Source organism: Sinocyclocheilus anshuiensis, unplaced genomic scaffold (assembly GCF_001515605.1).
Source record: "Sinocyclocheilus anshuiensis isolate Anshui unplaced genomic scaffold, SAMN03320099.WGS_v1.1 scaffold50, whole genome shotgun sequence".
Taxonomy (NCBI): domain Eukaryota; kingdom Metazoa; phylum Chordata; class Actinopteri; order Cypriniformes; family Cyprinidae; genus Sinocyclocheilus; species Sinocyclocheilus anshuiensis.
The window spans coordinates 3,358,870-3,385,073 of NW_015542382.1; the positions used below are offsets into that span (position 1 = coordinate 3,358,870).

General features: G+C 38.0%; 4 protein-coding genes across 4 annotated transcripts in view; 1 reads left to right on the forward strand and 3 right to left on the reverse strand.

Annotated features, from left to right (window-relative positions):
* The window catches only part of LOC107692670 (uncharacterized), a 20,906-nt gene extending 14,960 nt beyond the window's left edge, over window positions 1-5,946 (forward strand). The window contains exons 18-22 of the mRNA XM_016491836.1: window positions 4,314-4,418; window positions 4,597-4,718; window positions 4,795-4,917; window positions 5,205-5,253; window positions 5,361-5,946. Of these exons, the coding sequence (XP_016347322.1) occupies window positions 4,314-4,418; window positions 4,597-4,718; window positions 4,795-4,917; window positions 5,205-5,253; window positions 5,361-5,423 (462 nt within the window). The 3' untranslated portion in view covers window positions 5,424-5,946. The remainder of the gene's footprint in view (window positions 1-4,313; window positions 4,419-4,596; window positions 4,719-4,794; window positions 4,918-5,204; window positions 5,254-5,360) is intronic.
* A 34-nt stretch (window positions 5,947-5,980) lies between these two features.
* On the reverse strand, window positions 5,981-10,872 carry LOC107692669 (Smith-Magenis syndrome chromosomal region candidate gene 8-B protein homolog). Its single transcript, XM_016491835.1, has 2 exons — window positions 8,120-10,872; window positions 5,981-6,406 (listed from the first exon to the last, which is right to left on the reverse strand). The coding sequence occupies exons 1-2, from the start codon at window positions 10,705-10,707 to the stop codon at window positions 5,989-5,991; spliced, it is 3,006 nt and encodes a 1,001-aa protein (XP_016347321.1). The 5' UTR covers window positions 10,708-10,872; the 3' UTR covers window positions 5,981-5,988.
* A 1,881-nt stretch (window positions 10,873-12,753) lies between these two features.
* On the reverse strand, window positions 12,754-18,132 carry LOC107692671 (mitochondrial dynamics protein MID51-like). Its single transcript, XM_016491837.1, has 5 exons — window positions 18,011-18,132; window positions 16,788-16,940; window positions 15,660-15,816; window positions 14,940-15,265; window positions 12,754-14,124 (listed from the first exon to the last, which is right to left on the reverse strand). The coding sequence occupies exons 2-5, from the start codon at window positions 16,920-16,922 to the stop codon at window positions 13,345-13,347; spliced, it is 1,398 nt and encodes a 465-aa protein (XP_016347323.1). The 5' UTR covers window positions 16,923-16,940; window positions 18,011-18,132; the 3' UTR covers window positions 12,754-13,344.
* A 1,160-nt stretch (window positions 18,133-19,292) lies between these two features.
* Window positions 19,293-26,199, reverse strand: LOC107692672 (RNA demethylase ALKBH5-like). Its single transcript, XM_016491839.1, has 4 exons — window positions 24,998-26,199; window positions 23,557-23,637; window positions 23,333-23,458; window positions 19,293-20,620 (listed from the first exon to the last, which is right to left on the reverse strand). The coding sequence occupies exons 1-4, from the start codon at window positions 25,657-25,659 to the stop codon at window positions 20,443-20,445; spliced, it is 1,047 nt and encodes a 348-aa protein (XP_016347325.1). The 5' UTR covers window positions 25,660-26,199; the 3' UTR covers window positions 19,293-20,442.
* Between the last annotated feature and the right edge of the window lie 5 nt (window positions 26,200-26,204).

A 26,204-nucleotide genomic window follows, 5' to 3' on the forward strand; every position in this document is an offset into this window, starting at 1 on the left:
GCTCAAGTTCACAGAGTCCGAGACGGCAGAAAGCGCATCCTGTTTGCTTTCATTATTTTACAAAAGCGCAATGTTTCGTTGTTATTCTGCACACGGATAAACGTAGAGTCTTTACAGATACAAAAGATGCATTACTCTTATCTGTATTACCAAAAATGACGAAGTATTTTAAGAGCCAATGATCACACCGGCGCCTCCATCGGTCATGCAGTAGCCCAAGCGCGCATGCTATTGTTCAGCTTCCACACCACAAACACGTGAACTGCGCACTTTTTTCTAGGCTAACATTAGATTGAGCTGCCATGTAAAGTTGCTACTACATATATATTTCAGATGATAAGACATATTTGAGGTCGATGAATGTTAGGTGAGCATATGGACATATGGAGCATATTAGTCTGTTTCTTTCTTATTTTGGTAATATGCATATAAACAGCCTTTTAATTAGCAGGGTAGAATAGGCCTAATCATGGCTGATAGTAAGACATGCAAACATAAAAGAAAATCAAACTGGACGCGAGAACAGCTATATATTAAGGATATAATAAAAAATTTGGAGTTGGGATAACCTCCAAACCAAAGCCGATACCTTTTTAAAAGCTCATTATCGTCAAATGTTACTAAAATGTTTATGTTCCGAGGCCATTTAGGGATAGTTTGTGGCTTTGATTTAGGAGTCCTCTTCACTACTCCTAACGTTTCACAGATTTAGACTACATATTTCAGATGATAAGCCATATTTGAGGTCGATGAATGTTAGGTGAGCATATGGATGTCCTGCCCGATGTACTGTATTACCACAAAGACCAGCCGTTAACGATTTGTCACGAACTGCGTGATTTCGCCACTTCATGTGGAATTTTTTTTTCTGCGACTAATACAATTTTGGTAATATGCATATAAACAGCCTTTTAATTAGCAGGGTAGAATAGGCCTAATCATGGCTGATAGTAAGACATGCAAACATAAAAGAAAATCAAACTGGACGCGAGAACAGCTATATATTAAGGATATAATAAAAAATTTGGAGTTGGGATAACCTCCAAACCAAAGCCGATACCTTTTTAAAAGCTCATTATCGTCAAATGTTTCTGAAATGTTTATATTCCGAGGTAGATTGCTGGCAACAGCCATTTTAGGATAGTTCAGATTTGGTCTTAGTGACTTAGGAGTCCTAACATTTCACAGATTTAGGAGCTAATTTTAGCGCTAAAACGCTTTGTGAAATACTCATAGAACAAAATTTTAGAAGTCCTAAATTTAGGACTGACACGCCCATTATTTTTAAGATTTTCTCCTAAATCGGTGAGTTATTAGCTACTTTTGTCCTGTTTTGTGAATACGGGCCCTGGTGTTTATTGTGATAACGATATCAATGACGATAATTCAGGGAATCTTATGCATCCACCAAAAGACAAAAAAAAAATAAAAAATCCTGTAATAAAAAATAAAAAAATCTTTTGAGAAAACTACTGTCTTTCCTATTTTTGCCCAAAATAGGGTGTTGTGAGCATTACTGAGTACACACGTAATGCATTGACTGTTTAATTCATACTGGAAGGCGGAGGGCACCTTTGTGCAGAAACTCCATATATGCATTGCAGAAGTAGGCTATTAGCACTGATGCTCCAGGAAATCCCTAATATGGACAAAGGTATCCAGTTATCACTTTAGCTGAATAAAATGCTGATAGAGAAATTTTAACTGAGGAAACTTAAACACTATAAACATACGATTGCATCAACATATGGTTTATCGGTGTTCTTCAAGCAATCTTGGGTGTTTTTATAAGGATAAAGCATATTTATAATGCAATGCTAATCGACATAGCCTTTATCACTGTGTATAATACTATAAAATAGTATGATTTCTGCCTCATTCTGTGATATGAAACCATGTCTGATCACAAAAAGTGATTTCAAACATGACTTATGTTAAGTTAATTTGGAGAAAAAGCATGTCAATAAATGGTATCTTTGTTGGACAACAGGTTTGTAAACAGGCTTATACACATGCAAAACTGTATTGCACAAGTGCTACTGTAGTACATTTATTCATCACAAAGACTGATTTTTTTTTTTTTTTGGCGCACTGTACAGCTCTGACCAAACCAGTTCCAGATTGTAGAAGTAGCTCATCCTTTAGCAATATACTCCTCAATTTCACATCCCCCTTCCACCATGTTACTCCGCACTGTCGCACACAGAAATACGTCAACAACTAGGCTTTATCGTTATTATTGCGGGAAGACTAATTCTTATTGTGGGGAGAATTATTTCCCGGTATATCGCAAGATATCGCCCATCTCTAGTTAGACCTGTCACGATAACAACTTTTTGCTGTGCTATATATTGCCCCAGAACTAATTGCGATAAGCGATATTATTGTCATTTTAAAGACCATTTTATGCCACTGAATATATAATCATAATGTAACAGCATAATAATGCAAGAAGGCCTACACACTTCCAAATGACAACAAATTTTTAATTTTTAAGAATATTTAGATCATGGAAATTAAGTATCAAAATATTAGATACCTTACAGAACCTGAATAAATAGTAAATAAACAATTTCTAACAAAAAGTGCAAAGTAACAAGTAGAAAAAAGAAAAATGCACAAAGAACTTGTATGGAGATTTTTCCATCTACAGATTTTTCCCTGACCTTCTTTTCTCTGGAAATTAAGGGTGCACACTATTGCTGAATAACACAATCACTAGCTACTTAGCAGTCAGATGTCCACAAGCACAAAGGCATAGATCCCTAAACAAGATCATATCTGCAGATGAAACTTTTTTTTTATTTTTTATTTGAACTAGCACCTCATGACTTCACCACGTTATGTACGAGAGGCTGCAAAAGACACAGGCGCAAGTGGAATTTACAAAACATGGTGACATTAATTTTTAAGTAAATATAATGGGCGATATATTGTGTCACCAAAAATTGAGGTCATGTACATACAGTGGGTACGGAAAGTATTCAGACCCCCTTAAATTTTTCACTCTTTGTTATATTGCAGCCATTTGCTAAAGAGTGAAAAATTTAAGGGGGTCTGAATACTTTCCGTACCCACTGTATATTGCGCGATAAGTCGATATATTGATTATTGCGACAGGCCTATCTCTAGTACCGCGTCTTCTCTCTTTGACTTTTTTTAGTGTCTGCACTACAAGAGCTGCTGCACGCTGCGATACAACACTTTCGCTCTCGTTTCGGTACAGTTCACAATTGTCACTTGCCTAATCGGGTCATCATCACAAAAACGTATTATTTGCACGTCTTTTTAAGCCATTAGGTACTTGGGCACTCCAGAGGCAGGTTTCTGTGCTCTTAGTCGCATCCAAAGCGTGCGTATAAAGCTGAAACTGTTTCCAAAACTAAATTCAGGTCCTAAGTTTAACTGAATTAAGCAAATAACAATATTCAGTGATGGGATATGTTCTCTGCGTGGAGTAGTGTCTGGCACAATCGCAGCTTGTTCTTAAAATAAATAGAACGCAGACAAGTAGCATTAATAATCATTCATTTTAGTTAACTTATGATAATTTGAACAGATTTGTATTCGTATTGTAAAATAATGGAACATTTAGGTGATAAATTGTCTCAAAAGTCATGGAAATTTTTTGGTAAAAATGTGTAAGATCCACGAATATCTATAAAGCAGGGTGTCTGATGCCCATTATAGTTCTATGTCTGTCTTTGTCATGTTTCATTTTATGTTACCATGTTCTCATTGTTATTTTGGAAAAAATGGAAAATATACTTTGTATTAATAAATTGAACAATAATTACATTTTTAATATAAAAATACAAAATAGGATTGTTTTGGTTCAAGCTGTTTTTTTCCTTAATAGTGTTTATTTAATATGAAAAATGTGTCAGCATCAAGAGACTTTGCCTCCTCATTTCAGAACAAACATTGTGTGTCTAACTTTTTTAATAAAAGATATATAAAATTACACAGAGTCATAGTATGAAATCCCCCCCCCCCACACACATTTTCAATTGTTTTACTTCAGTGAAAGGTTAGGTTTTTGTGAATTTTTTGAATAAAAGATCAAAAGGATAACTAATGCAGGTTTATTTTTACAGGCTGCTTTGTTTGTTTACAGAGGGTGTCAATAATTCTAGCAATGACTCCGTGTGTGTGTTTATTTGATTTAATTAAATTTTAATTTATTTCATTTTTACCCATGCTTCTGATTATGAATATGCCTGACATAGTTTAAATAATACTTTATTAGATGATGTTCATCATTTTTGGTTATTGGTGTAGCATGTAATGTTGATTTACTCTCTTCCCATTAGGGTTATCCTGACCAGGCTAGACTGCTGTTGGCCACTCAGGCTTTGGTACTGCGCATTTTCCACTCACAGTTCAAGCCCATCCTCAGCGTCATCATGTCTTTCAGGGTGCTTATTTTCTCTAGTTTTTAGTCAACATGAGCAAGTTCAAATTCAAACTTTCCATTTACAGCTATAAACAAAAATAAGATGCTGAAGTGTTAGTATTGTATCATCCCATGTTAAATTCGGTAGTCCTGATTATGTGCAGGCTCTTTTGTGTAATTGTTTGTACGTTTGCCTTCAGTTCAACCACTGGGCGCTCCGTTGGTTCTTCTACAGTCTGCTGGTGAGACAAGATGTGCTGCACTACCTCCTTTGCTGTCTTCTGGAGGAACTGTCTGATGAGCAATACCAGCTCCTACAGAGGTAAGGGTGTGTTTGCATACATTAACCAAAACAAAAACTTCATGTTAAGCATGTACATGCTCTATATCTGTTTCAGGAAGTGGAGTGAAACCGAACATACCCTGGTTGCGTACTTCCTCTGCATGTACTTCTGGGAAAACAGCGTGGTTCTGGACCTGAACACCTATCCCACCAATAGCTTGCTTGCCACTTGGAATGAGTAAGAAGCAGCAGTCCATCACTGTAGTATAGTCATAAGTATAGCATAATACAGTTTATTACATGAACATCTAGATATCTCGAACATACTTTACCAGAGTGTTATAGATGCATGAATATTAAGAGGCAGTTTCTAATGTTAAATTGAATTGGATGTTTTGGATATTCCTGATTTACATTTATCCAGAGGGGTAACTTGGGGATTGCCACTATAAAGCAATTTAGCAAATGTACATATTATATGAAAATGAATCTGTCATGCAATTTGTAAATGCACTCTGATTTCAGATCGCACAACCCTTGGCAGCTAAGCTTGAAACTGTATCTTGAGTGCAACGTAAGAATATTTTCTATTAATTCATGTCTTGGTGTAATGTAAACTTACAAATATATATTTGGTTAAATCTTAACTTGTTTTAAAGGTGAGCTGCTCTTCTCTCGCAGGTGGCCAAACTTACTCCAGAAAAACGTAAAATCCTACATCTAATCCAACAGCAAGGAAAATAAGTCCAACATCCTGTTTTAAAAACAAATTGTTTTAATGTACATACAGAGTGGATTTAATGTTTTCATATATTATAAGTGGCATGGCAGTTTAGATTTTTTTCCCCCGCCCTTTGTCCAGGCTTTTGTTTTCCTTCGTCTGGGAATTTACCAGTGTTTTGCAATATTATGTGCAATTACAGGACTATGATCAAATCTGGTGGATGTTAAATACAAACAATTATATTCCGCAACAGAACTCAACTTTTTGACCGTCAGCCGTGTTGTATATAAATGACAGTTTCAAATGCAACACTGATATAAAGCTGTTCAATTTTGCTTTGTTGTAGATCATTTAAGGTTGTAAAGTAATATTTCTCTGGAATCTTTGCACATGAGATTAGACCACAATATTACTGTAAATATTCACTTCAACTTCCTTTGTCAACAAGATATCAAAGCATGCGGATAATGTAAATATACTGTTATTGCTGGGCAAAAGCAAATTTTCATTTGAAGGCAATAAAAGCAAAGCAAAACTACTGTATAGAACACAAATCATTGGCTAGTTTATGAGTGAATGACACTTTCAGAGTTTGAAAATAGAGTTTGTGGTGTAGCTGAATCTGAGGACATTAGGTGGAACCTCCATGAAGTGCAGTTTGATGAGTTCAGATAAATAATTTAGGATTTTCTTATCGTCTCTGTGAATTTCAGAATGAAAACACTGTGTCCATGTACTTTCCCAAGGCCTTCTGGGTGTATGGAAACCATGTGAAAATGTCAAAAGGAATGCTGTGGTGACAAGCTTGCTTTGCACACTTTGAGCAAACATGAAGTAGGTGTTTCCACGTTTAAAGTGGCTCCTTGGTTCCACCAGCGGGTTGAGAAGAGTACCACTGTAGACTGGGCAGCGCAGTGTCTTTTGATCCACATCTAGAATGCTGAGGTATCGGCTGTAATGGCCCAGGCAGTGAGGCATATTTATGTAAGTAAAACAGCACATCCTGAGTAAATATAAAAACAAACAGTCAAGATGGCTTCATCTTAGCTAACAGTCTATGCTGTTTTTGTCTTCATGATAGTTGTTAAAATTGTACCAAAAGGGTGAGGAAGAAAACACAATGTTTATGCTACATACCAGAGGCACTCAACTCTGCACCTGAAGGGCTGCTTGATAAGTCATGAAATACTGACATTCCATTCTGGATCCAAGCCTCTACTCCATTTTAACAGCCATTTATAAGCACTTCTTTTATAGCACAACTTTAAAGGGATAGTTCACCAAAAATTGAGAATTCTGTCATTACTCACCCTCATGTCTTTCCAAACTTGTAAGACTTTTGTTCATCTTTGGAACACAAATTAAGATATTTTTGATGAAATCCGAGCTAAGAGCTTTCTGACCCTTCATAGACAGCAATGCAACACACGTTCAAGGCACAGAAAGGTAGTAATGACATTGTTAAAATAGTCCATGTGACATCAGTGGTTCAATTATAATGTTATGAAGCTACAAGAATACTTTTTGTGTGCAGAGAAAGCAAAAATAATGACTTTATTTTGAATTTGTGCTCTAAAGATGAACGAAGGTCTTAAGGGTTTGGAACAACGTAAAGGTGAGCTTTCATTTTTGGGTGAACTATCCATTTAGGCTGATGATACACCGGGCAATTTTGGCCAATGTTGCCATCAATTGGTGACCAGGTGAGACAGGGCCCACGACTGATCTAAAGTATCCAGACAGAAATTTGTTACCCATTCTCAATGTAAAAGTGCCCAAGCAACATTGTTCCAAAAAAAGTTGCCCCGTGTATCATCGGCATTAAGCTGTTTTCTAAAACTCTTGGGCCTGGTTTCACAGACAGGGCTTAGACTAAACCAGGATTAGGCCATAGTTCAATTAGGACATTTAAGTAATTTTTATAAACGTGCCTTAGAAAAAACATTACTGGTGTGCATTTTGAGACTAAATAAAGGCACTGATATATTTTAAGATCAGTCAGAGCAAGTTTCTTTCAGTTTAAACAGCTCAGACTTAGATTTTAGTCTGGCATTAGGCTTAAGCCTTGTCTGTGAAACCGGGGGTTGGTAAACTACAGTTTCCAGACACCAATATTTTAATGATTCAGAAAAGATGAATCCCTATCTGGCCAACTAAGATTTCAGGTATGGAAATAAATAAATTAAGTAGTACTTCAGCCGACAAAGAATGAACGTTAGCACTGTTTGTGGTTTGATTATGTGATCTGAGATTATGCCAATCCCCCAGAGGACCTCAGATGATGCCAACCCTCAGATAACATACAAAACTACCAAATTTTGCTATAAGTTTGATCGTTAATAGTGTTCACCGTCTCTTTGATGACATGACATTAACTGCTTGATTTTTACCGTACATTTCTGCCATATGGACATCAACTTGAGATAGTCACCACTGATAAGCTATTACTAAATATATAATGTAGAAACTATAATTATCTGTAAAGCTGCTTTGCAACGATTTGCATCATGAAAAGTGCTATATACAAATAAACTTGAATTTAATTGAATCTGAAAAAGTGTTTTGACCCAGAAATAGTGACATATGTCAGACTTAATCAGATAACTTCCTGCAAAGTTTACCCACAAAATATATGTATGAACTAGCTAATCAAGAAATTTGGTTCCCATTTGAAAACAGGAAGTCAAACATGTTTAAGATGCATAGTAGATGTTACCTGTTAAAGCCGATAAGTTTCCAGTTGAGCAGGTCAGTTAGCTGCAGCGGCGTTGAAGTCCAAGGTTGAATGCCGTCTCTGTATCTACTCAGATGTGGCATGTACACAGACAGTGCTGTAACCAGCCGCCTCACTGCAGCCTCCTCGCTACCTAGTACTACCAAAGTTCGGCCACACAGAAGGCTAAACACTGCATGCACTGCAAAGGGAAACTGTTGCAAGAACTGCAACGCTGCTCGCCCTACTCTGCCACGTCTCCGTCTGGTCCCACCTTCTCTTTTATTCTTTGGAAGACAAGTAGGAAAAGTGCATTCGGAGGTTGTAGAGGCAGTGGTGCTCCGATAGCTGAAGCAGTCTGACAAATCATCAGGTACTATCCGGCAGGGCTCATCTAACAAAGAGAGAGGGATTAATTCTGATGCATGACAAGCATCTTGGGAGCTTGACCGACCAAGGGTCAAAGTCATAGGACAGTCAGGTGGGGTTAAGGTGACAGCAGGATAAAAATCTTGTGGATCCTCCATACAGGCGCCTCCATGGTCTCCAGGAACTTTATTTCCCACACCGTAAACGCACTCAACTTGTTTGTCCTCTTGGTTATGAGATATGTCTTTCTCATCAGTCTCTTGCTCTGGACTTTCCTCATCAATTGCACAAGAGTATGAAGCACGCAGGTCTTCTGGTAGGATTGATTCCGTTGTGCAAAGCACCTCAATGCTGTCTTCACTGCAAGTCCGTATGGTAGTTACCCTCCCTTGCCTTAGACCTTCCAGCACGGCTGTAGTGGACAAAGGTGGAGGTCTTTGCAGTGCTGTATCCATTAGTATATTTGAACCCTGGGATCTGAAGGACTTCTCCGTCCCTAAGACCTCAATACTATCTCCACTACTAATACTGGTCTTCATCAAAGCTGAAACACACATTTCCACATTTTCTTGGCAATCCGAAGCTGAAACTACGCACCCATTTTCCATTTCAGTCTCTACTACAGAGGATGTTAGGGGTCGGTTATCCTCGGCTGGGGTATTTACATAGCTGGGTACAGCCGTAGATTGGCTAGATCCACCCAGCTCTAGTTTGATTGGCACCATTTCAACGCAGGAGACATATGACTCAAGACTGACAGGTTCACTTAGAATCGATGGTGCAGGAAGAAACGATGGTTGTCGGACTGAATGTTGACCAGCTATTCCAATCTGTAACCCCACTTCCTCTTCCAAGTCACATGGATCCTCAAATAAGAAATTGGTAGATTTGAGGTTGCGGAGAAGATTGCGGCAGAGTTGTTGTGAGTAGAGATGGCAGGTGTCTCCTCTGAATGTCCTCTCAATGGAGTTCAGTTGCTGTAGAGCCTGTTGGTGGAAGTAGTCATCACACAACTCCTCGAGAGTTTTCAGACGCTTGTCAAATCGGCAAGATGAAATGGAGTTAATCGGCTTCAGAGAATGCAAGGGTGTGTCCGTGCAAGGAAAAACATTACATTCTAGCACTGGCCCAGCAAGCTGACCGTGCCTTAAATCATCCAGGTCAAACTCGAAAGAATGAGGAAGGTCATCCGGTTCATAAGGAGAATATTCAGAGTCTCTAAGCTTCCTGGTTCGGTAGCAAGTGACCTGTTTTAGAAGGCTTTTGAATTCCTGAATGGATTTTTCTACACTGGCCAGTTCATCACCTTTGTCAGCCAATGGCGTTGGGCAAGATCCTTTATCCTGCTTGTTCTTCCTTCTCCCTCCAAATTGTTCATCTCTATCGTATGTTATACATGACCTATTCCCCTTTTCACACTCTACTTCTGCCTTTCTTGAAATCTCACATCTGCCTTTCTCTTGTAATTTCACTTCATCTCTGTGAGATAGTGATTTCTCTTTCAGTTTCACATCTAATGTAGGTATACCATTCAACATGCGTTCCCTTTCATTGGTGCACATTACAGATGCATTATTTACCTCTCTTTCTATTTCTCTAAGTAACACGACTCTTGTATGCTCCAAATCTCTCAGTTTTATCTCCAGTTCATTTGCAAAGTTCTTCCTGTTCCCTGTTTTTAGACATTCGGAGACTTTGGAGAACTCTGCGGAAAGCTGCTGGAATTGCTGTATGATTTTATTCTCATCAGAAGACACATAGGCAAGGCAGAGAGGTCGCACAAACCCTCGAGCCTCCAGGTCATAAAGCGTAAGGTGGTGCACATATGCAAACGCTCCTTCTCTAGAATCCCCTAAAACTACCTTTGAGTCTTCTACAAAGTTCAGTTTCAAAGAGCCACAACCTGCCGGGCCGGTGAGCGAGGTCTGATAGTCCACTGACATGATCCGAAGGGAGAAGTGGTTCAAATCAAATGTCCCACAAGCCTTGGTTTCAGGAGGAACCGTAAGCAAAGGCTGGGGCCCAACTTGCTCTGAAAACTCTGATAAAAGGATAAAGTCCTTCGTAAAATTAGCTCCAGACGTCTTGGACCATGGGGTGGTGTCCCCAGTGTAGGGATACAAGGGAACAGACAGTTCCTCTGGAAGTACTGACGGGTCTTTGACTATTTCACTGAAATCTGTTTCTTTAGTGAAAGCCACCAAGTCTGGAGAGCTAATCATGGTGGTAAAAAGTTTCAAACGAACCGAACAGGGGTGTAAAAAATATTGCGAAATTATACTTTAGTTAAAGGACTGTTTCAAAACATTTCAACATTTAATTATGATTTTCATAATGTCTTCAGTTAAGGCTGTTACCGCCACAGATGTAACCTATGTCCTGTTACATTAAATGTTCAATTTAATTGACTCAGCAGCATCTGATTGTATAGTTTATAGTTATAGATATTATATTTGCATTCAATTTAAGTTTCACCAGTAAAAAAATAAATAAAAAAGCAAGAGTTTAGGTCAACCACTATATGCTGTGATTGCTGAAATCTCTTCACAGGACAAATGGACCAGTGTGGAAAAATGAAATAGATTTCACTGGTTTTAAATAAAAACTGCAAGACGTCCATTTGAAAGACTTTTCTGGATTTTTTTTTTTAAAGATTTAAGTGATGATAACCTATTATATATTTGGCACACTGAAAGTCTAAAATTGCTATTAATAAAAAAGTCTCGATGTATTTAAACGTGAAACTATAATAAAAAGTACTGAAATACTAATTACACACAATAATACTCAAGAAAACTTATCACTCACATACTTTACACCCCTGAAACCGTGCTGTCAAAATAGCTGTCCTGATCCAGTGCAGGAGGTCTAGTTTTACTACGTATTTCCAGTAAACTGATCTATCGCCGCATTAAAAGAGAACGACACGTATTTCAAAACCACAGCAAGCATGAAATGATCAAGTTCACACCGATTTAAAAATGACATGCCTGACGCCCTATACAGACCATGACAAACGCAATGTCATGAAAACTGACTAACGTTAGTCAATTCAGAATAATACACGTATAAATGAACTTGCCGGTGTTCGCTGACGGATTCAAACTAAATCCTTTGCGCTTTTTTTTTTATAAGTTCATTTATCTCGTTGTTTAGAAGTGAACTAACATTAAAGCGCTTTCCGGAGCGGTAACAGAAGCAGCTTTTGCCATAGTTAGCCATGTGACACCTCTGGTTGGGGGGAGTGATCAGAACCAGCTCAATCCTTACTTGTTTCCGCCTCAAACCAATTCCTCAAAATAAACGTGGAAGAAAATAGAATGTGAACGCGCGTTATTACATTTTTTGGTCTCTCGTAAATGTTAACAGTCATCAGGCAAATGACAATATTATTATTGGCATTTTTCTTAACGTATCAATAAAAATCAAATACAATTATTTTAATCAGCCAATCCTTTTACTGCCACTTCCGTACTAAAATTCATATAAAAATTGAAGTATAATATTCTTAGAATAGGAACTCTGTACAGGCAGGTAAGCCTCTTTTCATTTTTGACCTTATTTTGACATTAAAAATCCCCTTTTCTTTAGGCCATTCCAAGAAATGTAAAAGTGAGTGACCTAAATGATTATTAGAAGCCAATTTTTAGTTTTTTTTTTTTTTTCTGTCAGATTATCATAAACATCGACGGTTTATGGAATTTATGCAGCAACTTATTACATTTCTATAAAGGAAGTGGCCTGTTAACTGCTGGTTTAATTTTTAGTTTTTTTTTTTTTTTTCTGTCAGATTATCATAAACATCGACGGTTTATGGTATTTATGCAGCAACTTATTACATTTCTATAAAGGAAGTGGCCTGTTAACTGCTGGTTTACGGTTATGCCATATCGTTTTTATTTGACCTCTCATAAACCATGACTTTAGTTTATTGTATTTTCACATGATAGCAGCCAAATCAACACTGAAAGAGGAACTATAGCATACAGAAACACTTTGAATGATAAGCATGTAATTCATATCAATGGTAATAAGCAGAAGTGACACCACAAACAACTGAAAATTGTGAACAATCTTTATTCAGACACGCATCCCAATAGCAAACAAGAGTTCATATAAGAACTCATGTGACCCTATCAGCTGTGTAGGACTGGTGTGAAATTTGATCCTACCAATATTTTTTATTGTTTCTGCTATTTTTTAACCAAACTTGTTGGCAAGTTATAAGATAAATACAGCTTTACATATTAACTTTGTTTCATTATTTCTGTCTTTTCTTAGCCATTAAAGCTGGTATTGACGCATAGAATAGAATAGAATGTGGGCATAAAGGCTTAGACAACCTTCAATGCACATTTCCCCCAATCAAACACTCAGTAGTTTTGCTTCTTTGTACACAAGAACAACTGACAAAAATGCATAGAAAAATATTTTCAACAAATTAAACGCATTACTGCTTTATTGTCTTAATACTGAGTATTTGCTATGATTACTGCCATTGCTCCAAAAAGCAAAATCGTAGAACATATACTCTTGATCAACGCAGAGCTCAGAACAGGCTATTAACAAAAGAAAATAGGCTATATCTAAAGTCTAAACCATGAAATCTTTCTCTCACTTCTTTTAAAATCTACATCCAAGCAAAATTCCTGACTAGGTAAGTGCTGTATAGTTAAATGAAGCTTCAAAATCCCCTTAAAGGAGTAGGTAAGTGGAAATACACATATAGGGGACAGTGAACAGAATCCTTATAGAAAAGATATGTAATATTACATTCACTGATTGAAGGTGCATTAATGCCAGTCGTTTTGATAAATGTACTGCTCTGTGCGTATAGGAGGTGTAGGAGAGAGAGTGAATCAGATCAGTAGAATCTCAGGTTCAGTTACAGCACAGTACAGCATGAAGCCCATCTCATCAATGTCATCCTCAGTAGAGCCCTGAAACAGATTGACATTAGGTTTGAAGTAACTAGGCAAGATTCCCGTTTCCAGAAATCCGATTAGCTCCGTGATCGCCTGCAGGAACCTATCAGCAAACGCTGATTCCGACCAATCTGCTTCTTTTTCACTCATGTGTAGAATGACGTTGCAAAGATGGCTGCCGTTGAGCTTGCGTAGCGAAGGGCAGTTGCGGCACACCGCCTTCAGCGTTTTTAGGCACTTCCTTCTGACCCCCGAGTCTGCTTTGTCAAGCGCTGCTAGTCTAGCCGTTTCGCTGGTGTATAGGCTCTGATACCAGACGTAGTCGAATGACCCGGTGATCTCTCGTTGCGCTGTAAGCGTCATCTCGGCAAGGCGCACTGTTGGCAACACTGTTATATAGAAGCGTTCTCCACTGTCATAACTGCTTTGGGTTAACCCTTGAATCTCCAATTTGAGCTCTGGAGACCCAAGCACTGGTCGCACCTCGCACTCCAGGGTTCCGGTCAGCGATGGCCAGTTCATCGATTCCATCACAGTCTTGCCTAGTTGCTCAGAAACGAGCCGTGATGACAGGTATCCACCCAGCAAATGTCGGTCCCAGTAGCTCTGCCCCCTCGGGAAGTACTCGAGGTTTTCACGCCGAACCATGCAATACTGAGGGTGACCCAAAAATGTGTCCTCTCCGGCAATAGGCGTCCACAGACTGGACTCCAACTGTATGGAACACATTTGTAGCTAATTTAAATACAGCCTCAAGAAAAATTTCAGGGCCAAGCACATGGCCATTGTAAGGTCCAAAGATTCAACTGGTGATAGTTGTGATATTAAGGGTGGTCTGAATATGATCTAAACCAATTTTGGTCAACAAAATCGTAGATATATCGTAGAAAGAATCAATTGAAAAGGACAATTAAAAATGTAAATTAAAAACTAGGGACCTAGATGATTTTTTTTAAACACTGTTGAAAATGATATAATAATTCAAATAAATATATATATATAATAAAACACACCATATTATTATATTATATATTAATTATATTATAATAAATAATCAAGAGTTTTTGGCAACTCCCAGATCATTATATTATATTACATTATATTATATTACACTGAATTCAGGGAATAAACAATTTAATTTGATCATATTCAGACCTAAATTTGGTCAACCACTGACAAAGATTTTTACAAAGAGTCACCAAAAACGATGCTCATTTAAAAATGGTGTAAAGGCTTATGGAAGACCTACATAAATTGTTTTTTTAATTTTAGCTTTTGATTTTTGATATTAGATTTCATTTATATTGTATTATAATAAATATAATATAATATCTGCTGAAATCTGCATGACCCAGGAATTCTGAAGAAGAACAAACAACATACATTATCTGTAAAAAAAAATGCAGGCTATCTCTGGATATCATGGATCTCTATGGGTCTTTGAGATGTACAGGATAGGAACTATTGTATAGTCAGGACATTTTTTTTTTTTACACGTGCAAGTGGTCATCCACAAAGAATCTTGATACCTGTAGGGGCACGATCAGACAGGTGTGGTCGGCTTTTACCACTTGCAGGTCGTCGAGCAGTGACCCCGCCAGAGTCATGTCTCCCAGTGGCATGTCTGGGCGTTTGGAGTGCAGGAAGGCCTGGATCTCTGTGGCTATATCTAACGCTCGCTGCTGTGCGACAGACACCTCCTCCACTGACAGACACACTCGTGTTCTGTAGTACTGCTGCAGATGCTCCACAAACGTCATCACACACAGATCCATGCGTTTCCGTCGCTGAAGTGGTTCAGTGTCACAGCGCTGGGGCTCAGGTGAGGGCAGGGGGATGGGTTGGGACAGCTCCGCTAAACAAAAAAAGGGTTTCTACTGAAAACAGCATTCACAACCCATTTTACTTCCATAACATGATGAAACGGGATGTTCAGTGACAATATTAATGCCCGAGTAAGACAATTTTCCCAAAATGGGACAATGTACAGTATATTCAATTCTATTCTATTTCATTAATAGTAATAACTTGATAAATAGTAATAGTAAAATAATTTGACTTCTGGTTAACATTGACCAGTTTGAGAGGTGGAGTTCTGACGTAAAATCTCAGTTTTTTTTTTGCCTGTACTAGCATGCACTGATGAATTGTGCAAAATAAGACCCTAAAAAGGGTCACTTTTAATTAATTGCCTTTTAGCAACAAGAAACTTTAAGTCTTCCAAACCAAGGTATTTCCCAAGTATGTACCTTTCTTGGTTGCGGCAGCAATCTGTTTCATGACCACTCCTTCTATACCCTTGTGCAGTAGTTTGGGGGAGGCACTGACCAAGCCTAACTCCTCCCAGCTGTCTGTCATCTTCTTGTCAGGCTTCTCATCAGGAGGCCTACCAGCACGCTCTATCAGCTACGACATCACAGGTAGAGCAAATATAGGAGACAACAAATTAACAAGTAATCAAAATAAGCTCTAATAGCATGTAACAGTTAGGTTCTAGAAGCAAAAATTACATTCATTTTCTCAACTGGAATTGATTTAAGGATCATTTATAAACACAGACCTACTGAGAGCTATGAGGTTCACAGTAATCAGTGGTATATACTTTCGTGGAAGCCATCAGCCTGCATTGTTTCAACTTATGTTTTAAATAATCATGTTTAACAGCTGCAATCCTGGTGAAAAACTACATTACCCATAATTCTGCAAAGAAATCTCCCCCAAACAGAATCTAAACAAACAAATTTTGCCAACACCGATAGAGCACTACAAATGATGTGGAGTCAGTTTTCCTATGTAAACATTTGTACATACGCACACACACACACATATACAGTAGTCAACATTTGAAGTGGATCAAAACCTTTCATCCAAGTGAAAGAACGCATTTTGAGTTTAGGTTTTAGGACAACTTTGATTAAAGGTTTTGATTTACTTCAAATATTGACTAGTGTATATATATATATATATATATATGTGTGTGTGTGTGTGTGTGTGTGTGTATGCTGTCAAACGATTAATCGTGATTAATCTCATCCAAAATAAAATTTTTTGTTTACATAATATATGCGTGTGTACTGTGTATATTTATTATGTATTAATATATATTTCAGAAAAGTATGTTAGGTTTATATATTAAATATATTTATATACAATATAAATTATATGAATATAAATATATACCTTTTTCACACCACTGTATATATATATATAAACATGGTTTTATGTTTATCCATTGCTATTACTTTTAATGTTGCTCATAATGCTAGTGCAGTGTAATTGTAGTTCTTTCCCTCATTAACACTGTTGCACTCTATAAACAAAACTATATCAACCACTCAGAACTTTGTGGTGTGTAATACGCTAAAATGAATAATCACCCGTTTCACAGCTAATGTGGCAATGCCCAGCACCACAGCTCCGCCGACCCCCAGCACCAGCCGGGCATTGGACAACAGGAAGTCAATGACAGCAGCAATTCCATCTTCTCCTCGCCTTTTACTCGAATAATACATCACGTCCTCTGTGGGTGTCTGAAAATATCAATAGAGACTTACATGACCATTTGATTTCACATGCACTTCCTCATATGTCACAGTTTTTAGACATATATCATGATATAATTATGGTACTAAGAATACCATTTGTGTACCATAAATAGTAGTCATCAGTATCACAGTACTATAAATTAAAGTGCTATTATTGATTTAACCATCTGATACGATTAATGTACCATCACAGTACTCTGTCATGAAGGTTAAGACACACAGTTCTCACATGTGCTACGTGACAGACTTGTCACTCTTTCTCTCTCTCTCAGAAATAGCCATGGATTTTCACGAACTCAGACCCAGGAGGGGGCTTTACCAGGTCTAAAATTAGACCCATGTAACTCTCCACTTATTCATATGATAATTTTGTGATCATGACTTAGAGTACAGTTTCCATCTGTGATCTACAGGTTACACTAGTAAGACATGGGTGAATACAGTATCTCATAAATACCTTTTAGGCTTAATATTTTTTATTCCAAAAGGATTTACAGATTCAGTTGCTGGCCAAGAACTACATCCCAAAGGTATTTTCCAAAAAGCACAGCAAGTTCTTGGCCAGCTCACAGACTACAAAAAAAAAAAGAAGTCTACAATCTTTATATGGTTATTGGATAAACAGCCAAATACACATTGAGTTAGTACACATTAAATGACAGGAGGCCTGCATACAGATGGACTTTAAAACCTAGATAACATTAATTGTGTTTTCAGAAAAGACAGTTAACGTTAATGTATGCAAACCTGTTTAACACTATCAATGGTTTAAATCTGTCACGTTTACAGACGTGCTGTTTAACACGTATAACAATACATGACGTTTTTCCTTGCTAAATATTACATTAAACCACATATAACCACCAAATATTCGAATAATTCATTTCTGTAGTTAAGAGTTAAACGAAATGAAACCGAGTCAAACAATAGTGCTTCGCTTTGTTATTAGCGTTTGCTAACTTCACCAGCTGTCGAACGCAGAAAACTAACACGCGTATTGATGTTACACAACTAACAGTTTATAGGCCTAATCACGAGTTAAACAGCTAACTTACCTTTATAAGGTAGTGTCAATTCAGAGCCATTACAGTAGAGTATCAAATCGAGTAAGTTTGTCTAGCACACACTTGCCCTCTCACCTATAACAAACACCTCATACGTCACTATCCCGCGGATTGACGTACATATGGACCAATGAGATGACAGTATCTCCATACGTCACAACTTCACGGTGAAAGAGCGTTGTTGTGTTTCTATAGAATTTCTATGCATGGACAAAAATGAAAAAGCACATCTTTTATAACTATTAATTTAACGGGGTGGCTACATATTGTACGATTTTTCATACGTTATTTTGAAAATACCATAAATGGTATCGTTGCGTGTTATATTTTCTTATACTGTGACGCTTAGTTATTTTATTGCTTGTGTAATGCAAACGTGGTCACATTGTTCATTTTAGTAAATGGAACGTACATTTTTCTTAAAAACATAATAAATCTGTTGTTTAATTTGTATGGCGAAACAAAGAACCTTAAATAAAATAATTTGTACATTAGTACTTGATTGAATTTTGTGCTAATAACTGATTTAAAATATATTCCATATTATCCAGTTTATTAATAAGTGTTACATTTTTATTACTGATTTATTTATATGTAAACGTATTACTTATTCAAATTATAGATTCATTATGAGTACATTGGTTAAACATTTGGTGCTGTTTTATCACCCTTCTATGAACTGAAAACAGTAACGTCTCCCCCAAGATTTATATGTAAAACAATAACTAGCCACAAGCAACGTTGTAATCAACCTAACATAGTTTTCAATAAAAAAATTTGGTGGAGAATTCTCTTATATCATCTAGTGGACAATCACCACTCTTTCCACTCACAACCATTGCTTGAAGAAATAACCTGTGGGACATTTATTGGGTAAACAGTGGGTACATTGAGGTAAATAGTTTATCCAACAATTCAAGATGGCATAGTGGCACAGAGATCCAGCCAAACTAAATATCTGCATTTTTTTTGTTTTCTGAACTGAATAAAACAATGCATCGTGCAAATTATAAATATAAGACTTGGAGCAAGAATGTAAACCTTTTTTATGCATGTTAAAATAAATGTGGACAGAAAATGATGTTCCTATTCCATATTAATGGACAATGCAAACTGAACTAAAGAAAAACAAACTTTCTTAAAAAGTAACACGTAATAAAGGAGTTTTAGGAAAGATTGGATGAGATTGTTTTGGTATTTAAAAGTTAGCTACAAAATACAACAGATATGAATAATCTCAATTTCAATAGAAATAAAGAACGAACATAGAATCTTCCAAGAACACACAGAACATCTCCCTTTAATCTTTTAGGCAGTCTAATCTACTCATTTGATTTAAACAAAAATAGTCTCATGTCAGCCTTTTAAATACAAAGTATATGTAAGTATATATAGTCTCATGTAGTCAAATGCACTTTCTGTTAAACACCTGCAATGGGAAAGACACTTTATCATCTTTCTTCTACATTTTCTGCACTTCCATTCAACCTCAGAAACAAATAAATCAATAAAACACAAACTGTTGCCATTATGACAGTCTTATACAGGTCTCTAATGTCAGCTGTAATGTTGGCATGAATTAATTCTTTCCTTCAGATATAAAGAGCCAAAACAAATACACCATGGTTGTCAAATCAGAAGTTGTTATAATGGCAACACCACCCTTAAATGGGGGAGAAAAAGAAATAAGCATTGAGAACAGAAAGAACAACATTCAAATGAAGAGATGACTAATGTAACATTTTATCCCATTTTAGAAACTAATACTGTGCATGTCAAGCATATCAAAGATTCTATGCCTTAGATTTGATCTTGTCTTTGTTACTAAAGCCACCGTGCACAGGCAAATGCACTGATAAGCCACTGTATGCAAATCAAACATTTTATCATACTATTAACTTTAGTCAGTCTATCAGCATGAATAAAACTTGCCTTTTATTTTCCCTCTGGCATTTTCTGACTTAAAAACAGTTTGATTGCCAGAATGTATCCAACAAAACTCTTAAAGCCAAAAAAATAAAATAAAATAAATCAACCATATTTATGTTTAAAGGAGCAGTTCTCAAAAACCCAATACACATTTTTATTTGATATTGTTATGTGAATGTATGTATGCATGACACTGGCACATGAAGTTAACTGGGGTGCAAACTGATAAATTATGACTGAATTCAACTAGTCAGCTTACGTCTTTTTATTCCATACGTTTCCTTTAAACACACAGAACAAAATATAGTGGATTTTAATGATATGTCTGAATAGGTCGATAAAGCCTCTTAATAAGTAAAGCAGCCGCTGCCTAATGTTCTTGAATCCACCCACAACGGAAGCAACTCTTTTACGGAGTCCCTCTGTTGGCTTCCGGTCCCCTCGAGCAAACGTAAAGGCGTCTGAGGAGATCAGCATTGAGTTCTGACTGCGTCTCAGTGACGTCTCATTTTGACTCGTCGAGCGGGTGCGTGGTCGTGTGTGTAGCGTGAGCCTGACTCTCTCTCGTCAGCTCTCCTCCACGAGTTCTCTGAACTGTCTCCATCGTGACGTCTCTGTCGGGAAGAGAGGGAACGCCTCTGCAGCTCTTTGTCCATCTCTAAAATACGAGGCCTATAAGAGAAAAAGCAAAAAGCTATTAGCAAACTGTTTGTGTGGATTGCGAGTGTTCTGTTGTTGGATGTAATAATGAACATAGCAGTCGTCATTTACTCCCGACATCTGAGCCGCAGTGGAGTACTTTTGCTTTTGAAGGGAATGCGCCCCCTGATCTGTCTAAATGCATTTATGTTCGCGTGAATCTTTGTAGGTGAACCAGCTTCACCTACAGAAGCGAGTATAAGGATTTTTTTTAATGAATCTTTGCAAATCGTCTTTCCTAATAATGTGCTAGTTACAGGGGCGTGTCTACATGGTGGCCAGGGGTGGAAATTTGGCTGGCCACCCCAGGTGCCCCCCCTACCAGATGTCTTGCCATAGGCTTGTTTTTAGTAAATTTCTAATTTTAGGCGGTTTCTATAGTGTGATCTTAATGACAATGTCGAGAGCGCATAATGTTACGCGATCCATGTGCGCGAGGATGATGGGCATCTGATGTCCCCTTTAAAGGACCAGTTCAAGCAGAAATGGAAATTCTGTCATCATTTACTCACCCTCACGTCGTTCCAAACATGTATGCTGTTACTTTTATTCCATGGAACACAAAAAGGATCTTAACGCAGCTCTATTTTTAATGACAGTTCATAGTGACCCCAGCATAAAGGTTCTGCTGACTGATAAGACAGTGCTAGAAATACTGTACACTCTTAATCAAAAAATTGGGGGTCGGTAGATGTCTAATGCTTTTAAAATAAGTCTCAAATGCTCGCCAGGGATGCATTTATTTGATCAAAAATACAGTGAAATCAATAATATTCTGAAATATTATTACAATTTAAAATAAAAAATAAATTGTAATTTATTTGAATATATTTTAAAATGTAATTTATTCCTATGATGCAAAGCTGAATTTTTAGCATCACTACTCCAGTCTTCAGTGTCACATGATCCTTCAGAAATCATTCTAATATGCTGATTTGCTCCTCAAGAAACATGTCTTTTTATTATCAGTTGAAAATATTTTTTAGGTAAACTGTGATCCATTTTTCCCCAAATGCTTTGATGAATAAAGAGTTCAAAGCAACATCATTTATTTAAAATAGAAATATTAACTGCCAATTTTGATCACTTTAATGTGACCTTGCTGAATAAAATGAATAATTTGATGAATAATAAGGATTAATAAGATAGTAGTACAGAGACAGAGTATTAGGGGTGGAACGGTTCAACTTACTCACGGTTCGGTTTGTATCCGGTTTTAGAGTCATGGTTTTGGTATGGTTCAGTATATGCTATGTTTAGGGAAAAACTATACTGTTAAATAAAAATAAAGAAAATAAGAATAATCTAACTACAAGCAACAGCACAAATAAATACAATAGAGTAAAGATACAAATAAAATAAGTGATTTTCAGTTTTTTTTAGGTAGGTCTAAGATTAGTTTTTAGGTACAGAAATTGAATATAAAGTAATGAAATGCAAAACATCATTGCATATTTAACTGTATAAATTAAAGATCTTTATTAAAGTCACAAAAGCTATTCAATCAAGAGCAGTGAGTGATTTCTTTGTTGTTGCTGTTTGACTAATATTAAGAAAGTGCTGTCACTTTAAGACACTGTAAGTACGTTCAGCCGGCTATGTCTGCTATAGGATACTTACCAAGACGGGCATTTTGACATAATTTATTTGTGAATTTGTCCATTTAAACACAATACTTCAGAGAGTTTAATATTTGCGCGCATTCTGAGGCATGGGTTTGCACGCTTTGGATGAGCGCACGCACAAATATTCTCACTGCGCGCGCGAGCTCGCGTCCTCTGGCTCTTAAATGTTTAAACTGGCAAGGTTTAATAAATGAGTTGAGTTAAAACGCAGATATCAATGTGTGCTGTTCAGGTCTCACCTGTGCACGCGCGCTATCAGCACCCGGGTGATGACGGAATAAATGTCTGCTCATATTCCAGCATACGGCATTCGCATTGAACAAGAGTGAATGGTTTGTCCACTTTTTTTTTTTTCATCGCTGTTGTTGTAATGTATTGGGAAGCCAGAATGCGCATCCATCAACAGAAACATACATTAGCCGAACCCTGTTTGTTTTACGTGTTATTTATAGCAAACCATATTACAGATGCATTGTCAGATTTAAGTTGAACCACGGTCCTAGCGCGTGCCGAACCGTGTGTGGAGAACCGCACGGTTAGATTTTTTTCCGCGAACCGTTCCACCCCTACTGAGTATAATGGTCATGTGATATCAAGATGGCGGCCAGTATTAGGGTGGTCTATGTAGAACAAAACAGCTTTTCCAGACTAATCTTTACTTCATAAACATTTGTCATATTTGCTGTAGTTGTAAAACTATTTTAGGTAAATAAATTAACTTTTGTTTCACCTTAAATATTAGAAACTAGGTTTCTCTAATTTATGAAGAAAATCTGAAGAAACTGTAGAAAATCCAGCCAGATTGCTGGAAGAAGTCCGTGTTCAACTCTCCTTAACAAGCCACGCTATTTTAGCTATCACTTATGTCTACAGCACAAACAGAGTGGGGAGAGTTACATACCAAAGTTTACTTAACAGTGCGATAAAACAAAAGGTAGTGACAGATCTGTATTGTGACGTACATCAGAGTGAAATCAAAAAAGAAAAAAATATGTAGGGTGTGGACTTGTTGATTTGATAGAGGCAGATCTGAATGTGGTATGAAAGGCTTTGCAAGTACCTGTGTGCAGCATCTGGGTCGGCCTTGCGGTGTGAGCGTTTGGCTTTGAGTATGTGTCGTCTCTCAGAAGAGTGGATGGATGGGCTCAGTGAACTGGAGTTCAAACGAGGGGCATCTGGCCTCGTTCTACAATAAAGCAAGAGCGGATATCAGAGCAGTGTACACCCCCACACATGCCTCCAGACCTTTCAAGAACAACTCTGACTCGAAACCAGGGAACTCACTTTCTCAGAATGATGACAGCTCTCCTCTCCTTGATGTCCTGTGGGCGGATGCAGTGCGTGATGTCATCGGCTGCATAGCCACTAAAACCAATCAAAGCAGTGAGCATGAGCAAGAACTATATTTGATAACATTTTAGCACAATTACAAAGCACAAAATAATATGTTTTTAGATTATAGCTTACAATTAAAAGTTAAAGGGGTCATATGATGCGATTTCAAGTTTTCCTTTCTCTTTGGAGTGTTACAAGCTGATTGTGCATAGATAAGACCATTAAATTTAAAGGATTAAATATTTTACTAAAGTTAAAGGGCTACAGCTGAAAGAAAAGGGAATTTCTTCCTGTACTATGGTAAAAACATGGTTTTTGGACTTTTCCAAGATGGTAATGCCTTAAATTATTGTGGCAGTATCATGGTACAGTGGTTGTAATACTAAAGTATATTGAAATATACCATGTTACTGAAATGTATGTACAATATTGTTTGCATGATATTTCCAAGAACACCATGGCATGAACACGGGGTTATCACAGTTAAATAAATCCATAAAACACCATTTTTGTTACTTAAAATTAAGCGTTAAGTGAAATAAAATATAACAATATTAAATTTTAAAGTTATTTAAGCTAGTTTCAAAGGCAACATTTCTTATATTCATTTAGTTTAACTTGATGTACTACAATTACTAGAACTGAAATAAAAAGAATGAAAACTATGAAGACATTTAAAACATCCAATAAAAATTACAACAACAAAATTACTACAACTTTAAAATGAAAACGGAAAATATAAAAACTGATCCACAAAATGTATAAATAATAGTATCTCAGTGATACTAAAATAATACTTGAACCACAGCATGTAAAATAATATGGTAAATAATAAATCATGGTACTTTTTTGTGCCATATTTATCTTTTGAAGTACCATGTAAAAACCATAGTATATGAATATGATAATTACAGGGAGGGCACCATAGCATAAATCAAGGTATCATTGTTATACCATATCACACATACAACTCAACTTGCAAAACTGTACCAGAACGTACTTCGATGGGATTTTGGGTATGCACCATAATAGTAGTATGGCACCAGGGTACATTTCAAAATACCATAGTATTATTATTACTGTACAGCCACTTTTTGGTAAGGATATATACATGGTGTTTAAAACAGGGCTGTCCAAACTCGGTTCTGGAGGGCCGGTGTCCTGCAGAGTTTAGCTCCAACCCTAATTAAACACACCTGAAGCAGCTAATCAAGCTCTTACTAGGCATAGAAACCTCCAGTCAGGTGTGTTAAGGCAAGTTGGAGCTAAACTCTGCAGGACACCGGCCCTCCTGGACCGAGTTTGGACAGCCCTGGTTTAAAAGAATCCCATAGAAACAGCACGTTCTGGAAATGAACTGAGACAAAGCATTGTCCGCACTAGTACCGACCTGAGGACGGTGACGCTGCCGCGCCCGACGGGCAGGTAGAGCACCGGCTCGGACACACGGATGGGCTTGAACTGGAACTTGCAGCCGAAGCAGAGCGCGCTGTCGCTGAAGAACGACACCGACACTATCGGCCGCTCGAAGATGTGGATGGGGTCCACGTGCGACACGATGCAGCCCCCGGGCTGGTAGTCATTGATCACGGCGCTATTAACGAAGCCCTCCGGTATGACGCCGTGCGTCACGAGGCGATCGATGACCAGCTCGTGCACCCAGTCCGGTATCTCGTCCACCTCGCCTCTGGAGTACAGCCGCTCCTGCCCAGGCCCGCGCTTCTCCAGCTGCGAGCCGTACGTGTAGCCCTCGCCGAAGAAGTACTTGTTCCGCAGAGGCGCCCGGTCCACCGTGTGCTCCCGGTAGAGTCCCTTGTCTGCCTTGGCGACCACCTCGTCTATCTTGGCCTCGATACACACGCACTCCTCCTGCGTGAAGATTTGGGCTTGCTTAACGCTGCTCTTGACTTTTCGCGCTTCCTCGTCGCGCCGCTCCTCGTCGTCGTCCGACTCGCGGTACTTGCGCTTCTCGCCGTTGCTGTACTCGAAAACTTTGTCCCTGTGCGGCGTCATCGACTTCAGCTTCTCCCGCAGATCCGTAAAACCGGCCATTTTCAAGAGCAAAGTCCGAAAAACTGCAGCAAAAATGTTATTTGACCTGAATTCGCCTCAGGTCCCCATGTTATAACATTAGTGTCGGTCACTGAAGTCGTGCGCGACGTGACCGAAGGCCCGGTGCCGCCTGCTTCCTCTTCCCTCTGTTCAGCAAATTAAAACAACCAAAGTTTCCACTGCCCCATTCCACGAGCAACCCGACCGAATCGGTAACGCAAAGCAGTGAGTGGGCTGTCAATCACATGCGGCGTTTTCCTGCGTTCAGTGCTATAACATTAGCACCTAGCACAGCTAACGTTACGCCACCACTAGCTTCCAGTGGACCCAGGCTTACTGCTGCATGTTGTTTAAAGCCCACGCCTTCTGCTCGCTGCAACCGCCGTGCTGATCAGCCTATTTTAATGTATCCAAGAAATAGTAGTTATTATGCTGCTGAAAGATTGCACAAAGCCGTGGAGAGAACAAACTCGTGGAACCAAAACTGTTTGGCGAGCTGCGCATGCGCGTCATGCTTTGCGCGGTAGCCAAGAGGGTCTGGTCCG